The sequence below is a fragment of the Hetaerina americana genome, unplaced genomic scaffold, assembly GCF_022747635.1.
Source record: "Hetaerina americana unplaced genomic scaffold, ioHetAmer1.1.p SCAF_52, whole genome shotgun sequence".
NCBI lineage: Eukaryota > Metazoa > Arthropoda > Insecta > Odonata > Calopterygidae > Hetaerina > Hetaerina americana.
In genome coordinates this window covers 917273-936674 of record NW_027287117.1, presented here as the reverse complement: position 1 = coordinate 936674, position 19402 = coordinate 917273, and the positions used below count along the sequence as shown (strand labels likewise).

General features: G+C 38.9%; 1 protein-coding gene across 1 annotated transcript in view; it reads left to right on the top strand.

The window, feature by feature from the left end:
• Positions 1-13937, top strand: part of LOC139694670 (PR domain zinc finger protein 15-like) — a 47673-nt gene extending 33736 nt beyond the window's left edge. The window contains exons 15-20 of the mRNA XM_071593164.1: positions 382-473; positions 7131-7238; positions 8972-9157; positions 10069-10357; positions 13806-13883; positions 13933-13937. Of these exons, the coding sequence (XP_071449265.1) occupies positions 382-473; positions 7131-7238; positions 8972-9157; positions 10069-10357; positions 13806-13883; positions 13933-13937 (758 nt within the window). The remainder of the gene's footprint in view (positions 1-381; positions 474-7130; positions 7239-8971; positions 9158-10068; positions 10358-13805; positions 13884-13932) is intronic.
• The last annotated feature ends 5465 nt before the right edge of the window (positions 13938-19402 follow it).

Below are 19402 nucleotides of genomic sequence, written 5' to 3'. Positions count from 1 at the left end.
GTGGTAGTGACTTTTTTAATTCCTCAAATACACCTGCTTGTATTGTTGGTTTACAAATTATAGGTATTTACGTTTTTCATTTTAGTCAAGTCATATTCATTTTACATTGAGCATATTTTTCACATTTTTGATGGTCTTCACAAAAATGTAGTTTCAAGGTTTCTACTTTTGTTCATCACATGGTTTTTAGGTATTGCTGTAGTGCTCTTTCATTTTTTGAAATTTGGAAATGATAACTCCTCTTGAGTGACTCGATATTAGTCATGGAGCTGCAAAGTGTAGAGTGCAGCTGTTGAGTAAGTTGGGGACTTGTGGTCTTATGACATGAATGTTCTCTCCTCTATGGCTCCCCCCCCACCCCAATCGGATGGTGTGGTTCAGGGGAAAGGCGTTTCGAGTGTGACATCTGCCATAAACGGTTCCATCGGAAGGATGTGCTACAGGAGCACATATCGGTTCACCAGGATCCTCAGGTGTGTGCCGTCCCCATCATTAATGGTCTCTCTATTTCAGTAAGGTAAATGACATGGCCGCAGTAATCCAGATTCGTATGAGGGGGTACTCAATAACCAGATTAGTGTTGAAATGTAATGAAATAATTGACTTTGTAATTCCACACACTTTATTTAAAAACACGACCAGGTTTCGACGTTGAACGTCATCAAATTTTACCAGATTAGTGCTTTGGTTGGCTGAGCTTATTCAGTACACATTTCTTTTGCTAGGTGAGCATAGTGCAACTTGTTATGAGGTCTAGGAAGACATTTTTGTCATCGGGGAAAAATTGTGTTCAGTCGCAATAATTCGTTTTGTAAAAGCAATTTTGCTTGCTCCTTTGTTTTTCGTCAGGGTAGTATTAAGTCACTTTCGTGGCCGTTCTTGATGAGTTGCTTTGCAAAGAGGGATGTTTTGTTCTTATTCTTATACACACATTTTGTGTTCATTTATCCTTTCTTTAAATTTTTGTCCTGTTTGCCCAATATAATTGGTGTAAAACTCATGGCACTTTAATTCATACACTGCACTCCACTCGTCTTTGGGAACTTAGTCTTTAGTGTGAGAGATCAAGTTCTCAAGACATGAGCAATTTTAAAAGGCACATTTCACTTTTTTCTTTTGGTAAAATTTTGATAGCTGTTTGAGAAATATTCCCAAGATAGAGTATTTGTTGCCTATTTGGCAATGGGATCTTTTAAATGTATGGGGTAGTAAATATAGCTTAAGGCTATTTTTGTTTCTTTTTGTAAAGTTAATCTATTAGGTCTTCTGGATAGCCAATGTTAGCTGCTATCATTTTAATTACATTAAGTTCCTTGTGTAAGTTGGATTCTGACTTAGGGATGGAGGCTAATCTGTGGATCATTGCATGAAATGCCAAAAGCTTTTGGGCGAAGTAATGCCTTGTGTGTGTTGAACACCATACACTATGGGACCACGAAACTTAATACCATTTGATTTGGAATGTTTTCAACTTCCATAATCCATTGTGCCTATTATATTGACTGTAGTTGGCAAAGAGTGAGGCTCATGTTGGTGTTCCATTACGGACTAGTTTGCTGTGGAAAACAATGTGATTCTATTGAGATAAATCTGAAGAAAGTGATTCAAAATCATTAATGACATTTGAATGAAATTTTCAAGGTTTTAAAGGCCTAACAGTAAAAATGTTTCGGCAATTTGTTGAATTTCTATCTAATGCCGATAAGCTTGTTATATTAATTGGTATTTTAATGAGTGTACGAAAATTTTTATCCATGGAAATTTGTCATTGTTCCCATTTAATGCTATAATGTTGAATCAAATGACCTTATATTTTTGTGCAACATTCTAACCCAATTTCAGCATTAGTTTTTCGGTAAGTAGAAACGAACAAGCTTTCAGATTTATGTATTAGTAACAATCAAAGCATTTAATATGTTGAACGTATGACAATGTTTACCATTGTACCCTTTTAAATATTGATAAAAATTATCAATATATGTACTTTCATGCATATATCAGGACTGCACTAACTGGCTGTATAATGCATCGGGTGGTATTAAGTGTTACATCATTGACTTAGATTTGTGCAAAATAATTCTGTAGTTTTGATAAATAATTTCAGAAATCTGCAACTATAATGGATAAATATATTTTTTATTTACTTTTATTGAAGTGTGTAAAGTGTAAATTCTCATTTTTGCTTAGGAACTGTAAAATCATGGCACCAACCAATGGTAAAGCAAGGAGGAGCATGCAAAGGGCTAGCTGGGCTCCTTAGAGGACACCATTTCAGTATAATTTTACTAATGCCTACAGCTGTATTTTACAGAAAAACCAGAAAATGCCACCACCGCCCATTGGCACATCTTATTTATTAGTATCTGTTATCCAAGAAGTAATTTTTTTCTGATGTAACAATACTGCGAAGAATCATGGCTAAACCCTGAAGGGTGGTGTAGGGATATAGTATGCACCGTAATATTGCAAAGCCCATTGCATGTACCTAAATTCAATGCTAAAAAAATCAAGCCTTTTGTTTTCCAATTTACATTTTGGTATGTTAATTGTGTGAGAGTGCGTGCAGTTATTCTCCCTTCAGTTGCTCTCACTTTTACCGCATTCTCATTGAGTGTGGACACTGTACTGTACTGCACTAAATGAGGCCAGTGACACCCTAGATCCTATTACATCAATTAATTGGATCTTCCTTAAGTGCTGGCAAATCAATTGGCTCCTGAGCAGGAAGTGCTTTTTCCTTGAAGCCCATTAGGATGTAAGCATTTCCAGGCTCAAACATTTTTTTTATCAAAACTCTTCATATTCCATTAAGGTGATATATATATTTGAAAATTTCCTAATGATTTCACAGATATCTCCCCAGTTAAGATTGTGTGATAGTGTCACAATGAGTTGACGATTAAATGACTTTGCGCGTAGTGAGTGAAGTAGTGTGGAGTGCTGAATGTTAGCTGTATTGTCTCAAACACACACCAGGGTAGTGTTTGGAAGGCCATGCCATTTGTTGTTTGTTTACGGTAGTTCAAAATAAACAATGCAATTGAAAATCCCATCAAATGTAAAATCCATATAGTGATAACGTTTTTACTGGCAAGAAACTTCAATGTTGCTGACATATGTCGGGAAGTTTGTGCTATGCGCCAACTTAGGAATGAGTGAAAGTTTTGTGTGTCAGTGGTGTTGTTAGTTTAAGAGCAAAGGGACTGACCGTCCGTCAGTTCATCTGTCACAAGGCTAGGCTGACCGCTGCGATGTCCTCGTCGTGAGCATTGGTGCTGTGGCCATTTATGAACTTAATGCACCACTCTGCCTTCGCTCATTATTCCGTCTCCGTACACTTTGTACAAAGTTGCCTGTGAATTTTATTTGGCTTGTGGTTTTTTGCCTGTAAAAACATTATCATAGATCTTGCAAGATATTCTATTCTGGCACACATTTTAACAGATTTCAGTGAGCAAAGTAGAAGAATCACAGTCTGCTTATTACCACAGCAGTATATGTACTGAGTATGAGGACGTTTAGATTCCAAGATTTTGGCTGTAGCCCGACCCATCGCCATTCTAAGCCAAAATGTTAATTACTTTCTTGGTAGCGATCTTAGTAGCATATATTCTTAATTAGTTAGTTATGGCTGTGGCTATATAAGATTCTTGGAAACAGTAATTTGGACTTTGATCAGTAATAATAATAATTCTAATGTAACTGTGCTATTGGCTTAGTCCATCTTTTCCAGTGTAATACAAAGTGTCCTATTAAATACGGCATCACTTTCTTCATCAGATTTTTCAGTTGGTTCTTATGCCTCGAGACTGGACATACCTAACAAATTTTGGCCTGGCCTGGAGGGTAAAAAGTAATTTAGTAATCGATCCCACTAAATGTTCACTCAAAATTTATTTCAATATATTCATCATGTTAGTCGTTTGGTGCAACAGTATGATGTGCTCAATGCAATTTCTGCTCAGCATATTTTTAGCATTTCAGATATCCAAATTTTTCCCTGATAATGGTTGTAGTATAAAATCTTCCCGTAGTTCTGTCAGCACCATCAGAGGTACCCATAAATGCATAGCCATTGGACACTAGCCACGTGATCATTCCATGCTTTTCTGGGGCAAAAGTTAAAGCTGTAAAAATTTGATGGCTCTAATTTAATCCAAAAACTTTTTAAAAAATAGGAATTATAATGCGCCAAAGAGTTAAAAAATGAATAATATTTGTTAACTAGTATGTTAAGAAAAGATAAAATGCATCTCACAGGAACTTGATGATTGTTTTTTTTAAGAAAAAAGGTTGTTTGTCAATATGAAGAGTTATCCAGTGAGAGTTGGGGGAAAATAATCTCTACATTTCCCCATCCCAAGTTGATTAATTATGGATTAAAAACCCCCCATCAATGAATTTTTTCCCTCAAAGTGACTCTTTGGCAAGTCCCAACTTCCCTCTCACTGGCCAACCTGATTTACATTATAATTTTCGCAGTAGCATCCTGAAGCATACACCAAAATTCTCAGCATGATTTTCATTTCATACATGTTCATGGAACTTAGCAACAGCTCACTAATTGCAGCTAGTATATATAAGGTCTCCCGAAGGTAGGAATGCTTATGTTTCCTGTATAGACATTGAAGTGGTTTCTCTGGTGAGGTTCGAGGGAGGGGAGTCTCAGGAAAGACTTGGAGGACAGTTGCTGTCGTCTCCCAGCATTTGCAGATCGTTCGTTTGCAAAACCTACCTAAAGTGCCCTTGTTACACTCTGTCATGAACCGGCCATTGGAAAGCACCAAATGTTGCATGAAACTGGGGAAGAGACTGCTCAGTGCAGCTTATGGTGATATAACGCCATGAAGTGGATCGGGTGTTTTTGAGTGGCACAAGTTGTTTCGGGAGGGTAGGGAAGATGTTGAAGACGCCAAACGTTCAGGAGGATGCCCTTCGACCTCAAAAAGTGACGAAAATCTTGCAATAGTGTAGGCTTATTTGGGCAAGGGTCACAGATTGTGTTTGCATGGTTTCTGATGAACTTGGCATTCCTAAAAGTGAAGTGCAGGTGGATCTGCCTAGATCTTCTCGGCCATGAGTGAGGATCCAAAATCTAAATTAGACAATACCCCACCAGATTCCTTCTAGACACTCAGGCGTCACCAGAGCTCGGTGGCTGGGCTACAACAGGCTGTGACGAGGGAGCTTGGCAGCATTCCAGGCGCTGCCTTGCAGAAGACTTACGAAGAGAAGAAAACCTGCTGACGGCAGTGTGTGGATGCTCAAGGATGCTTCTTTGAAGAATTTTGAGTGAATGTATCAATTCTGGTGGAAAATGTTTTTTAATCGTATTGGTCCTCTTACTTTTGGGACAGTCTTTATATGCCTTGTATCGGTGCAGAAAGGATTGAGGAAAAAGAGCACATTTGATGGAGAGAACATTGCCATCCTCTTTCATGATGTCTATATTGACAGTGTTGGTTTAGTAATATCATGCCAGAGTTTGACTGATACATGCAGGAAAAGCACGTGCTTAGTTGAAGTTTTGTTGCATCACTAAATGGTTTCAATTTTTCACAGGCATCATTAGATACACTCAAGTAATATTACTTTGTTAGCAGCAGTGTTCAAGTATTTACAAAATATGAAGCTCACTTAATGAAGGCTTAGTATATTCTGTTGTCTGGTTATGTTGTTAACTCTTTGCGCAACATTGTTTTTGGGATCACTGATTTAACATAGTTGGTGATGCAATATTTCAATCCAAGCTTGAGTAAAAGCGTTAAAAATGTATTTTAATTTCACAAAAACTTAAATCAATGCATATTAAGTATCATTTGTAAAGGTACGCCATATACATGTAATGTAGTGGCCATTTGTAATATGCTTTCTGTAATAAGCTTTTCTTTTGTCCAATATTACTCAATCCAGAAAGTATGTTTCATTCTGTAAGCTATGCCCATAGTTAGATCCTACCGTCCTTTGGGTTATGTCAAATAAATTGACATAAATCTGGTGAAAGGTGACTTTAAGTAAGTTCATTAATTGCTGAATTCATATCCTGTTTTGTAAAACTTATTCAAACTGATTTTGAAAGAGTTCTTCAACTGAGGATTGTAATAAGACTTAATGATTATGCTACACACTGGAACCAAGGTCTTCCTGGTAAATATTTTGTGTTGTGATACAAAGTGTGTTTTTTGAGATCATTTCCACAAAGTAGCCCTGGAAACTATCGTATATTCTAATATTGGTCAGGTTATGGTCCTCTGGTCTTGGTATCAATAATTTCACAGAAACAGTTCATCCATGTTTATGTAATATGTAATGCTGACTGTGTAAGGTTTTTTCTCAGTATGCTTCGATGCATTTGATAAAAGAGCTAGAATGTCTGAACAAACAGTAGAGATGTACAGTATGTTTGACTTAAATAATATTGCTTTTTTGACTATAAAGATCTACAGGATGCAGCGCTTAAATCCGGACAAATTTTAATTTGAATTTCCCGCCATATCGTAGTTCCACTGGAGGTCACAATTGGTATTCTTGAGAGCTATAGGCATCTAGTAAACAGCCATAACCTCAAAATGTTCAAGATATTACATACAAGTGCGGAATACAATCGAAGAGCTGCTATTTTTGTAAGTGTTTGCGCAGGGCATTATATTTCGGAATAATTAAATTCTTTGTGTTGTACCCCAGATCAACGGTTTACAATATTGTGGCTTAGTATAATGCTTCGGGGAAGTCTGGGGAAGGTTTCGATAGCGCGGCGAGGAAATGCATGCTCATGTGTATTATTTTTTGGCACAAATGTCGTGTGCACCGGTACTTCTTTCCTTCACAACACCAAATGTAATTTGAAAAGGCCCACCAAACCCATGACTGCATTATGATAGCTTTTTTTTATGTTCTTAATGAAAAACCCTTTAACTTGGTCATAATACTATAAAAATGCTGATTTCCAGGATCATGGTTTAATATTTTTTGCCCATATTGATGCTGAAAATTGACCACCCTGTGCATCGTACGGGCAGGCGTTTGAGAGAGTTGGCTGAATCGGATTGTCTGGAGTGGAGGAGGGGCTTTGTGGTCCTTGCTCCCATGATGCCCTCTTTCCTGATCGGTGCATGTGATTGTCGTTACAGGTGCCGTGCCCAGTGTGCGACAAGAAGGTGAAGACTAAGAAGTCGCTTGAGGTGCACATGCTGCTGCACAAGGGAGAGCGCAGGCACAAGTGCAAGGAGTGCGGGAAGGTGAGGTGCTGGGGCTTCTCCTGCCTGCCTGCCTGCTTTGGCATTTCCCACTCTATTGTCATCCCCTTGCGCATTTACCTCTGCATTTTGTGGGCAATTTGCAACTGCATTTTTATTTCCAAGCTTGCGGCGTGTAACAAAATATAAAGTGCATTCTAAACAAATATGACTCACTAAATGTGCAAATTAGTGAAGGATCATTTAGGTTCCTGGCTCTCTAGGCTGTTATACCAAAATCAATGCAAAAAGCATCAATTATGGAACCAACCATATACCGTCCATAATTTAGAGGTTGTCAAGCACTGAAATCTTGTTTAAGGTTATAATGTCCTTTGCAGATTTTCAATAGATCTCGTCAAATATTTTTACATCAAAGTGTTATACTTTGATGCTTTTTCTGCAAGTTTATACATCATTTCGTCACCAAAAATATAAATTTCCGGCAGATATGTGATCCTATGTTACCCACATCCAGTTGGAACGTATGAGAGAGAAAAATTGAATATTTAAATGAAAACTGAGCAAAGTTACTGCTCCTGCTTGGATTGACGGTTTTAGTTCCACATAGTTGTTAGCACTCCTAACTAAAGAACTGCATTTGAATTCAAATATGAAATTTGGTGGAATTGACAATCTGTAAATCTCAGTTTATCATCCAGTTCAGTTCAGAGGAAAAAACATCCAAGGGTTCCCCTTCTGGTACATCTTTTATGTACTTCAAATTGGGAAATAACTTGTTATTTATCTAAAATACACTGGAAACTACGTCTCATCTAGGGTGAAATCGCTCTTTTACACATTTTAAAGTGCAAAGGAAAATGGTAAATCCTATATAAGTGTATTTTGAGGGAACATGGTGTTTGCAGAAAGTGGAAGCAAAATTGTAGTGCTACTCATACCCTGCCCACCATGCTCCCTGGACTTAATAGTTATCCTAGACTCTTCCATGAACCAAACAATCAAAGGCTAAAATACCTTTTCCGTTTAGTATTTAAGTTCTATATTAACTGAAAACTATTTCATGATGGTGCAGGGAGCACTGCAAACCTGACAACTCTATAGCTTACTCCCATGTCCAGCCTTAAGTTCCTAGTGCAGCACCTTCTGCTGGTATTTTTCATGAGCAATTGAACGACACCTAAGAGCATGTAGCTTTGTAAAACCTGATTTGTTAGAAAAACAAAACCCATTTCCTTGCAAGAAGGTTGGGAATAAATGAACAGGAAACAGGTCATCCCATGGCACTTCATATGTAATTCCCTCACTTTGTGGCCTTCAGCTAACAAGGATTGCGCTATACATAATCATTATGGATATCAAGTGTTGTCTACAAAATAATGCAAAGCAATTTTCTATAAAAGATAATCAAATAGTTTCATTTTATGAAACCATTAATGATAAAATTGCCATTTAATTACATCTGCACCAAAGAATACCCATGAAAGGTACCTTGATAAAAATGTATGACTTTTTTGTTTTAAAAAAAGATTTTAAAAGACATTTTATTTTCCATCTGCATGCCTAAGCTTTACTCGGTAGCCTGAGTTCAAATCCTATTTGGGCTTTTTAATTATTTTAATCATGTATTTTCACGGCGGTGTACTTATGGAAACTAGATGCATATTGTTCTAAGAACAGTAATGTTAACCAAAGTTTCTTATGGATGAATTTGGACGAGATCCTTTGCCGGGGACCTTGTTCAATAGATGCTCACTCCCTTTTCCCATCGGCAGGAGTTCTACCAGAAGGGGAATTTGTTGAAGCACGCAGCCGTACATGAGCCAGTGTCGAAGAAGGCACACCCTTGCCCCCACTGCGGCAAGATGTTCATGTCGAGGGATTACCTGGCCGTCCACTTGCTGGAGCACACCCAGGGCAAGGTTCACCAGTGCGCCCTTTGCAATAAGGCATTTGTCAAGGTGAGCACGTGCAGTGAATGGTGAAAGCTGGGCCTGGAATCGAATCCACAGCGTTTGGAGAGCTGCTGTCCAAATCATCTCTTGGGACTCCATTGCTTGAGGGACAATGATACAGTGCTTGTCATTAAAGGGTATTAACTTCACTCTCTTACAGATAAATGCTATTTTAGCCACTGGAGTTTTCGGAACACTGAAACAGCTGATTGTTTGTTCTCTGACTTGTCTTATAGTTTAACTTAGTGAAGTCCTGGGACCAATAGATATTATTATTATTAAGAGAAAACATCATGCGACACTCCAATAATTTGGATAATTGATAAGAAATATTAATAAAAAGTAATCCATTTTGCTAGAGGAAGGGAAATAAGTTTAAAAGATTATGCTCGGTGGAATTCTGTTGTAAGACGTACAGAATAAGATGAGAATCTTGGTTTAAAAAGTGATTCCCATAATATTGTTAATTGCCCTATGACTTGCATGACAAATAAATTCGTATTAGAAAGAGTTGCTTAGTGGTCACTCTGTACTACAAGAGATTCCACACGTGCATGAGCTTAGAAATGGTGAAAAAAAGGTTTTTTGGCTACACACATAATTTGGATACACACTTTTCCTGGTTATTTCTTCATAATTTATGAGTGTAATTGCTTTCTGTGACTTGTTTGGTTTCCACTAGATGGAAATATGCCATTCCAATCAAACCGGTCGACACGGTCGTTGCTTCTAAATAGAGTTGAACTAAAATTAGAGAAGCCAGCCATTTCAAGAACATACACAGGACTTTAATCAATGCAGAGTTTGTTTATTTTTTGCTTTAAATTCATATTCTGTATCTCAACCAGGTTAGACTCATTGTCATAGAATGTCATGTGCGCTGTTCGCATTGATAGCTAGCTTTGCGCTTGTTGCAGGAGCACCTTCTGCGCACCCATCACAGGCAGTACCACAACAACCAGATGTACGCCTGTCGATTCTGTGGTCAGTCGATGCGGCTGCGCCAGAGCCTCCGTCGACACTTGGTGTGCAGGCACCCCGAGATGCGTGCGGAGTGGGAGGGCGTGGGTGTGCTGGATGCAATGCTCGTGACGAGAGTGGCGGGAGAGGAGGCAGGCAGGGCAGTCGAGGGGATGGAGATGGCATCGGGGGACAGTGCTTCGTTTGTCATTCAAACAAGGGACACAGCCATCGACGTGGCAGAGAGTAAGTGGGCAGGAGTGGAAACAAACCCTTGATATGCGATGGAATCATTTCATAACGGTCAGAAAACACTTGCAAATTGAACATTATGGGGTGTTTTAATTGACCATTATTGTTTTGCTATTTAGGGGTGTATTCTAAACTCAAATGGGAGGAATTTGAAACATGTTATGCGAGCTAATTTTGCAGCGTTGCCCGGTTTTCTGATTCTAAATTCATGACGTTTTCACTTAAGTGCTTACATGTAGAAAACTTCACAGTACGTGTTAGTTTAGGAGATATACTTATGTTGATGAAAAGAGTGCCTGGTAAAGTCATGGGTGCTTCAAGTGATGTAATTAAACCATTATGGATAAAATTTAATGCACTGATGCCTGAATTTGATTTTAAATTATCCTGTGTATAATTTAGATGAAAAGGGCCAGTGCATTTTGAGAGCTTTGCCAGGAAAGATGCAAGCTTTGTGAAGTGAATCAAATGTTTCTGGATGAAAATCCAGTAAGGAAAAGGTCTCTACACTCCAAGACATCCACAATTTGAAGTGTTGTGGGAAAATTTTGACAATAATGAACTCAGGGGAACTGGATCCACTCTCACTTTGTTGTCAAAGCTGTGAAATAACTAGTCAATGTCCTAAGAATTCCATAGGATGAGGTAAAAGCAGTTTCAATTATGGGCAGTGCTCCATACAATCCTGACGTTGACAAATTGCACAGCGGGGATGGGAAGATGGGTAGGTGGCTTGCTTTGCTCCTGAATATAAGTTCAGTATCTCTGCCGATGGATCAAGGAGTAATTTATTGCTGCCAAGAAGTTATACAGTTACAAGTTTGTTAATGAAGTTTTAGAAGTGCTATAGTCAAGTGATGATAAGATTGATGGCCAGGGGACAGGGAGCAAGAACGAATATAAAAACCTATCATTTGAAGTCCTTATGCTTCAATTAGGCTGCTTCTTGGAGGGAGGTTAAACAATCTACTATGGTAAAAGTTACATGAAAAGGATTTCACTTCAGGATTTGAAGCTGAATATTATCAGGATTTTTTAATGTCTGCAGTGGAAATATCTTTGACTATTAAAAATGTTGAAGACTTCATACTGTTGAAGGAGACTCAGATTTACAAACATAAGCAATAGAAGAAATAGCAGGTTTTGTGATGACAGTAGAATATCATCTGTGTAACCCAAAGGGGAGCCTGCTGAAAAATCAGTTGAAAACTCAGAAGGTTGTAGTATTAGTTTTAGGGGAGGCCTCCGACACTCAAGGTGATTTGCACCATTAGGGATGAATGGGAAAGGAGGAAGGGTGGAGAGAAACCCAGCGTTAGTCTACTATAAACCAAAGGCACCAAGGGGTCCACAGTTAAACGTCCCATCAGATGGGCGGCATACTCCTTCAGTTCTCTCCACAAACTTCCTCAACTAGGGATCGGGATACAATTGAAAAATCTGCCAATAGCAGGGTAGGATGACCTTTCAATACCTTGTTGTAATCCATTGTCTTCTGCTGTTATGTGCACAAATATTGGTTTGCTTTGGCATCTTCTTCCCAAAGAGAACCATCTCGTCACAATTAAAAACGTGTTATGTTAGGTAACCCTCAGAATCTTTAACCTTCTTGACATCACCGATGAAGTTCTCTGCTGCCTTTGACTAAGAGCTTGCCGCTTGACCATGCCTCACAATGCCATGGATGACGGCTCTTCTCGTTAACTTCTAGAACCACACATGGATTACCTTAAATACTTGTTTGGCTGTTGATGCTCTTGATACTAACAGGGTTGGTGAAAATCATTTTCCCATTCTCGCATGTGCTTAAATTTTCATTAATGGTGTCGCATAGCAATTGGTTTTCATTTATGCATAAGAGAGGCAACCTTTCAACATTGTTGAGAATACGTAACGATTGTGTAGATACTCTTGTCACTCTATTAGATGCATCGATCTCCTTAGCCTTGTCTGTATTCTTGAAGAAAAGGTCAATTGTTAATGTGTGTCGTTGGTCGGCCACTCTCGAACCTTTTTCTTGATTTTCAATCATTTTATTTCTCATTTCTGCAGTTATTTTTTTCCGTCTGATGGAATTTTCTTTTCGGTCATTTTTACAATGACGCACAAAATACTATTGAAAATAGAATCACTGATAAAATGTTTGAACACAAATTTGGTGAAATTTGTGGTCACTTGTGCCGCTAAGATGCTAGTGGAACGAGTCCTGGATACAAACTGCATTAGCAGCGGGCCTGCAACAAATCCAGGAATTGCCATCTCCTCGTTACTCGTGATGTGGAAAGTCACTCGCCAAGCAAGTCGTTTTCAGGACCAATATTGTGCTCACAATGGAAATTACTCTCTTGTGCAAGGTGCTTATTCTTTGCTGTTATGATTTTTCAATATTTTAAGTGGTCTCCCAAGTAATGGCCTCACCATTTTAATGATTTTTCTCCATTGTAATTTGCGACGGAAAAAAAAATAAAGAAATTTGTGAAAAGCAACGACATAGCCAGAGACCATTCTTTATAACCAGATAATGTCAGGATGATATCCATTTTCTTTAAATGCCAGGGTGATACCCATTATGATGCAAATCATAATGGGTAGTAGTTCGTGATGCGCACACTGGGTGCAGCATTCTCATCGCTTTTCATTTGTTTGCAGTAGTGAGTCAAAATGAACAATACAAATGTAAGTCCTGCCAAACATAAAATCCGTTTAGTGATAAGGTTTTTACTGGCAAGAAACCACATTCATTGAAAAATTTGTGCTGTGCGCCAACTAAGCGATGAGTGAAAGATTCGTGCATCAGTGGTGTTGTTAGTTTAAGAGCAAACGGACAAAATGTCCATGATATCCAGGAACTGGCCATCTGTCACAAGGACAGGCTTGACCGCTGCAGTCCTCGTCGTGAACGTTGGTGCTGTGGCCCTTCTTTAAACTGAATGCACCACTGCCCCACTCCAGCTTTCACTCATTGTTCCGTCTCCATACACTCCATTCAAAGTTGCCTATGAATTTCAATCAGCTTGTGGTGTTTTCCAGTAAAAACCTAATCGGTAATTGCACTTCACAACTTGTGGGATTTTCTATTGCAGCGCATATTTTTACAGTTCGCCTAGTGAGCCAAGTAGAATAAACACCGTCTGTGCACCCACTGCCACAGCAGGATGCATACTGAGTGTAGGGACACCAAATGTGATTGCTCTAGCCCTACCCACCGTCACGCTAGGCCGAAACGTCAGTTACTTTCCCGACAGCCCTCCTACAAATGGGATTAAAGGATTGAATGCTATAAAACAACAGAGTCCATATGCTTGTGTGTGAGCATGTTATTAATAGTTTGTTTTACACTTGAAAACTTGAATTTGACGGGCGAGTGGTGGGCCCTGGGCGTGTGCGTGGGATGTGCGCATGACTCATATAGTGGCACTGTTCAATTTCCGTTTCTTGCCAGGCGCAGAGATTCTGTTGGCGGTGGCTGCAGGGGGGCTGCAGTCAGCGGGAGTGGTGGGGGCACCACTGGCAGTGGAGGGTGAGGCTCCACTGGCAGTGGTGGAGGGGCCCCAAGAGGGTGGTGCCAGTGTAGTGGTGGGGGCAGAGGATGGTGACCTGTCGTGCTTCAAGGCCATAGCATCGGCGGAGGGGATGGCCCAAGGTGACGAAGTGCCCCTCACTGGTAAGGAATGGGAAGGCATAGCCTCTATCCAACCCTCCCCACTAGTTTAAGGCTCTTTTGGTGCCCAAAGGCCCATAGTTACTGAAAGTAATTCCACTATCTGAAGATCTGAACCATGGAGGTTCAGTATTGAAAAATGAAACAGTAATCCAGTGGTGAAATTATCATGTTTCAATTATTATCTAAATTGTTATTGTTGGAAAATCTACCTGTTGAGGTAGGTTTTACGTTGACACAACTGATGTTTTCTTTATCCAAGCAAAACTAAACCCAACATCCTACTCGACAACAAAATCCTTCCTCTCCGTGTACTTCCTTCCTCCTTTCATTCCAGCAAACATGCCTATCCTATTGCTGCCCCTTCCTCCTTTTCCTAGCATTCTCGCCCCTATCACAACCTTCCAACATCTCTCTGCTGATCAATGCCCCCTTCATCCAATTTTCCTACCTCCTCATGATTTCTCCCAACAATCCCCTCTCCTTGTCCACCGTACCCAGCACACCCTCATTTGTGTTACTTTCTGTCCACTTTACCTTTTCTGTTCATATCCATGTTATTGAGTATGCATTTGCCCTCCCCAGGCCACACATTTATCCTCGAGGATGGAACGATAATCCAGCAAGATGGGGCACACCAAGCAGAGATCCTCCTCTGCGTCCTTGGGGGTGAAATCCAAGCGGCCAACCTCAGCTTGGTGTAGGGAATTGGCCGGTCCCCTTCAGCAGATCTATTCTAAAGGGGAAGCTTTAGCTTTGCGGAAGTAACCCGGGAGGGGGAGTGATATGCATCATCTCTGCTAATGGGCACTGTTATATGTTTTGAAGTGACATCCAAGAGCCCTTGGGTGTTGTTGCAGTTGTGTGTTGTATTCTGTGGTCCCCTCCTGTTGTTTTTTCAATGGCCTGGTGAATGTTGGCAAAAACCCTGTCAAAATTGAATTGATCTTATGCTTATACATACTTTGTAATAAGTTAACAGACTGGAATTTTGAGAGTTTGGCATTTTGCCGCCTTATTATCACTTATTCTAGTTGAATTGGACCTAGAATTTTTTTCTGGTGCCAGGCTGGATAGCTCCCAACATCAAACCTTCCATTTCCATTGGGTCTCATTGACAAAACCCGGAAATATCAAGTGAAAAATGCATATTCTGCATTCATTTTGTGACAATATGTTTAGTGAAACCCACCTACAGACACTCTTGAAGGGATGGGCTGTTGATAGTAGAGTAAGTGAGATGCATTTAGGGGTAATATGACACTCTGCAAAACATAACATTTACTGGCAAAACTAAATTAGATTGTTAATTGTTACTTAAAGTGTAAAATGAATGTTTTATGTCCGTATGAAAGTAAAAATGAACTGTTTACTTAGGTGTAGCACATTTTTATGAAAAATACTTAATTATTTATAATCAGTAACCACAAATTAAGATAATAAAGCAGCCAAGATAAATCAGAGATTAAATTATGTGCCAAAATGTTATTTACTGTCATTATATACCATGACCGATATATGTTTTTTGGGTGTACGCAAATTACCATTGGCAATTTTTGGGCCAAATGTATGTTAAGGGGAAGATTGCATATGCCATTTTTTGTTGTATGAATGTTACTTACTCCGCAGCGATGACCTTAGGAAAGAGTTGCACTGAGTGCGGCATCTTTGACACACTGAAGAGTCATGGTTCATGAGAGTCGAGACAGGATGATGGATGGGCTTGTTTTCCTATTCCTTAGTCTTTCTGTTGGTCCTCTTTCCCTGGATGTCTTCCACTGTTCATATTTCACTGGTTAACGACTCACTTAAAAGATTTTCAGTGTTGTTCTGGGTCCCAGCCTTTCCAAATTAAGTCCACTCCTTGTCATAACTTTCTTAACTGCTTGGGAGTGTTGGCTTGATGTTTAGCACTATGTGGAAACAGATATAGCCTTTGCTCTATTTCAAATCTCTGTAAATACAATATATTGCCTATTATCAAGCACCTGTATGTTGTCCGCTTCTTCCTTCAATAATGGTAAGACCAAATGAGCTTTCAATATTTGTGGATGTGCAATCTGTTACAGGAAAACTTGGGGTGAGCCTACAACTATTTTCCTGTTAATCAACCGCTGATATTTTGTCCTGATAATCTAATTTATAGCATTCTTGAATGGAGCAGAATTTCAGCAGAATGGCAGCAACCTCATATTTTCTATCACATTTGATGCCTATCCAAAAGGGCTTTCTGAAATAGTTAACTGATGGCGTAATTTTACATTTTATTACCTCATGGAGTAGTCCAATTCTGCTCTCTTTTACCTACGAATGCATAAGCATTATATATTGTGCATTTAAGCACTAAGTGCATGGGTTAATCATAATTTATTATCAATTATGAAAAGAAGTTAAGCAAATCCAATCTTGTTGCATTCTTATTTTCATCAGGCCATCAAATATGCACAATTCAATGAATCTCATATAGTCTCCTTGCTGTACAATCATATGTGCCACTAAATGCAACCTAAAGTGCTTAACCAAAAGCAACCGAGTAGAAATTGCAAAGTTTCATATTTTTTTTATATTTAAGTAGGTCAGAGTGATATCATTTCATCTCTCTTAAGACATATCTTGAGAATTCTAAGCGCATAGGCGTGTGGATACTCTAAAACCATTGAACATGTATTCATCATAATTTTATTTGCTTAAGATAATATCAACTGCTATCAATTGTTTGAAGGAAACTTAAAATCCAAAATATCATTCTAATTAATTCATATGTTGATATGCATGAAATAAATATGTAGTTACATTGTGAACTTAAGATTGCTCAGTACAAATTATCATGGTGTTGACATTCCTGCCAAAAAATTTGTCCTGTATGCCTTACGAAGTCTGTTCAAAAGGTTGCTGAACTTTTTGAAGAGAATGTCTCCAGTTGTTTGTGGAACTTCCCGAGTAACTGCAACCAGCCACTAAAGGCTGCAAAATGGCAATGAATTCTAATTGACCAATATCCCTGTTGAACCAGTTGATGAAAATATTTGAAATAGTTTTCTATCATAGTCTAGTATCATAACTTGAAGTATATAACCTATTATCCACTTCTCAACATGGAATTACAAAAACAAGGTTCACTACAACGATCGCATATCACATGGTGTATCAAAATCCAAGAGAGGATTATACGTATTTTGAGCAATGCTCCTTGCGATATGCCATGTGAACCTCTCTTCAAAAGACTTGGTTTATTACCAGTACCTTGTATATATATATATTTAATGTCATCTTGCATGCAAAGGGTAATATTTCTCAGTACAAGTCCAACCACAATAACCATAGTCACTACACAAGGACCTGCACCGGCCATTTGTCAGAACACAAAATACTGCTCATGGGCCCAAAGCAATGAGCTTAAGGTTCAATAGTTTCAGCCTCAACTTTGTAGAAGTTCATTTTAATAAATGAAAAAGAAACACTTTGTTCCAATCCACCACTTTATTACAGGTACGACTAGTTCGTACCTGTAATAAAGTGGTGGATTGGAACAAAGTGTTTCTTTTTCATTTATGAGCTTAAGGTTATTCAATAAACTTTCCCATGAAATCGAATGTGAAACTAAAGTACCAATTTTCAAGGAAAAGCTATTCAACCTATTAAAAGATAATATGCTCTGTAAATGAATACCTGGAATTGTCGCTATGCATCAATTGCAGCTTGACCAATTAATATGTAATTACTCTAGTGTATTGGCATGTAAATAAATATGAGGCATATTCATAAAGTAAGGGCCGTTTGCTTGTCCGTGCATGCAAACAACAAAGTCCGCGTAATCGCTCATCCCGCCAGCTGTGCAGTGCGTTATTCTGTCATACGATTCTTGTATGCAAAAGGATTGTTGGCTGCTGAAATTCATCAGGAGTTATGCCTAGTTTATGGACCTACAGTAATGAATGAAGGAAAGGTTAGGCAGTGGTGCCGTGATTTTAAAAATGGACGAACAAATGTCCATGACGAAGGGCGAAGTGGCAGACCCAGTATTCTGACCGATGAAAGTGTTTCGCAAGTGGAACAAAAACTGCGATGTGATCGTCAATTGAATATCAATAGCCTGGCGGAAGGATTTCCTCAACTTGGACGCACTACTGTCTAAAATATTGTCACGGAAAACTTCGGATACCACATATTGTGTGCAAGGTGGGTACCAAAACACTGCTGCCAAAACCATTAAGAAAATTCAAGATTTTCTTTGGGAACTCTTTGACCACCCACCGTACAGTCCTGGCCTTGCACCTAGCGACTACTTCCTCTTCATGCACTTGAAACAGTGGACAATGTTTCGAAACTGAAGAGGAACTCAAGAATGGCGTTGTCAATTGGTTCAACTCTCAGATGGTGAGCTTCTATGCATAGGAGTTAAAGAATCTAGTGCAGTGGTACGAAAAATGCTTATAAGTGAATGGCGATTATGTTGAGAAATGAAGTAGGTTCATAGCTAACTAAAAGTGCCAATAAAATGTGTTTCATATGAGTATATTTTTTACTGTGACCAAACAGCCCTTACTTAATGAACATGCCTCGTATATTGTTTTTCTTCTAAGATTGTGAAATTTATATCTGATGTATCCAATATTTGTGTATGTATGAATATGCAACTAATCCCTGGACAAATAAATGCATTATTATTAGCTGATAAGTTATGGCCGTTAATGTGGTGTTTTCGTGGAGTGCGGTGAAAAGTTGGATCCACAGAAATGAGATCTTTAAAGGAGCTACGTTGATCAGAGAAATGCTGCAAATCCTAAACAGAAACTTTTGAGTTGATTACCAAGGCGTATGGTGAGGATGCCATGAAATGTACTATGTTAGGAGTGGTTTACCCAGGTCAAAAAGGGCAGCAATTAGTGGAAGATAAGTGCTCCAGAAGACTATTTATGCTGACCGAAGACCCCATATCAAGAAAGTGAACGATATCCTTAATGCAAATCAATGCTTGACATTCAGAAGCTCTCAGAAGTCTGGTAACTTGTTTTTTTCATGCTATCATTAAATCCTGACTGAAGAATTAAGGATACATCAAGTCACCACCAAATTGGTACCTCGCCTAATGAGATCAGGCAAGAAATAACATCCAGTTCAAGTCCATCATGAACTGTTTGATCGAGCTGAAGAGGCTGAAATCTGCTTGCCAGGGTTCTTAATAGGTGACAAGTCATGGGTTTATGGATGTAAAATCAAAAAATAAGAGATCTTCACAATGTATTGGTGAAACATCCTCCTGCCCCCAAAACCTTGACAAGTTTGCTTGAATGTCACGGTGATGTTGGCTGTTTTTTTCATGCTTAGGGGGTTGTGCATCAGGAATTTATTTATTTATTTGCCGTGGTGACTGTATT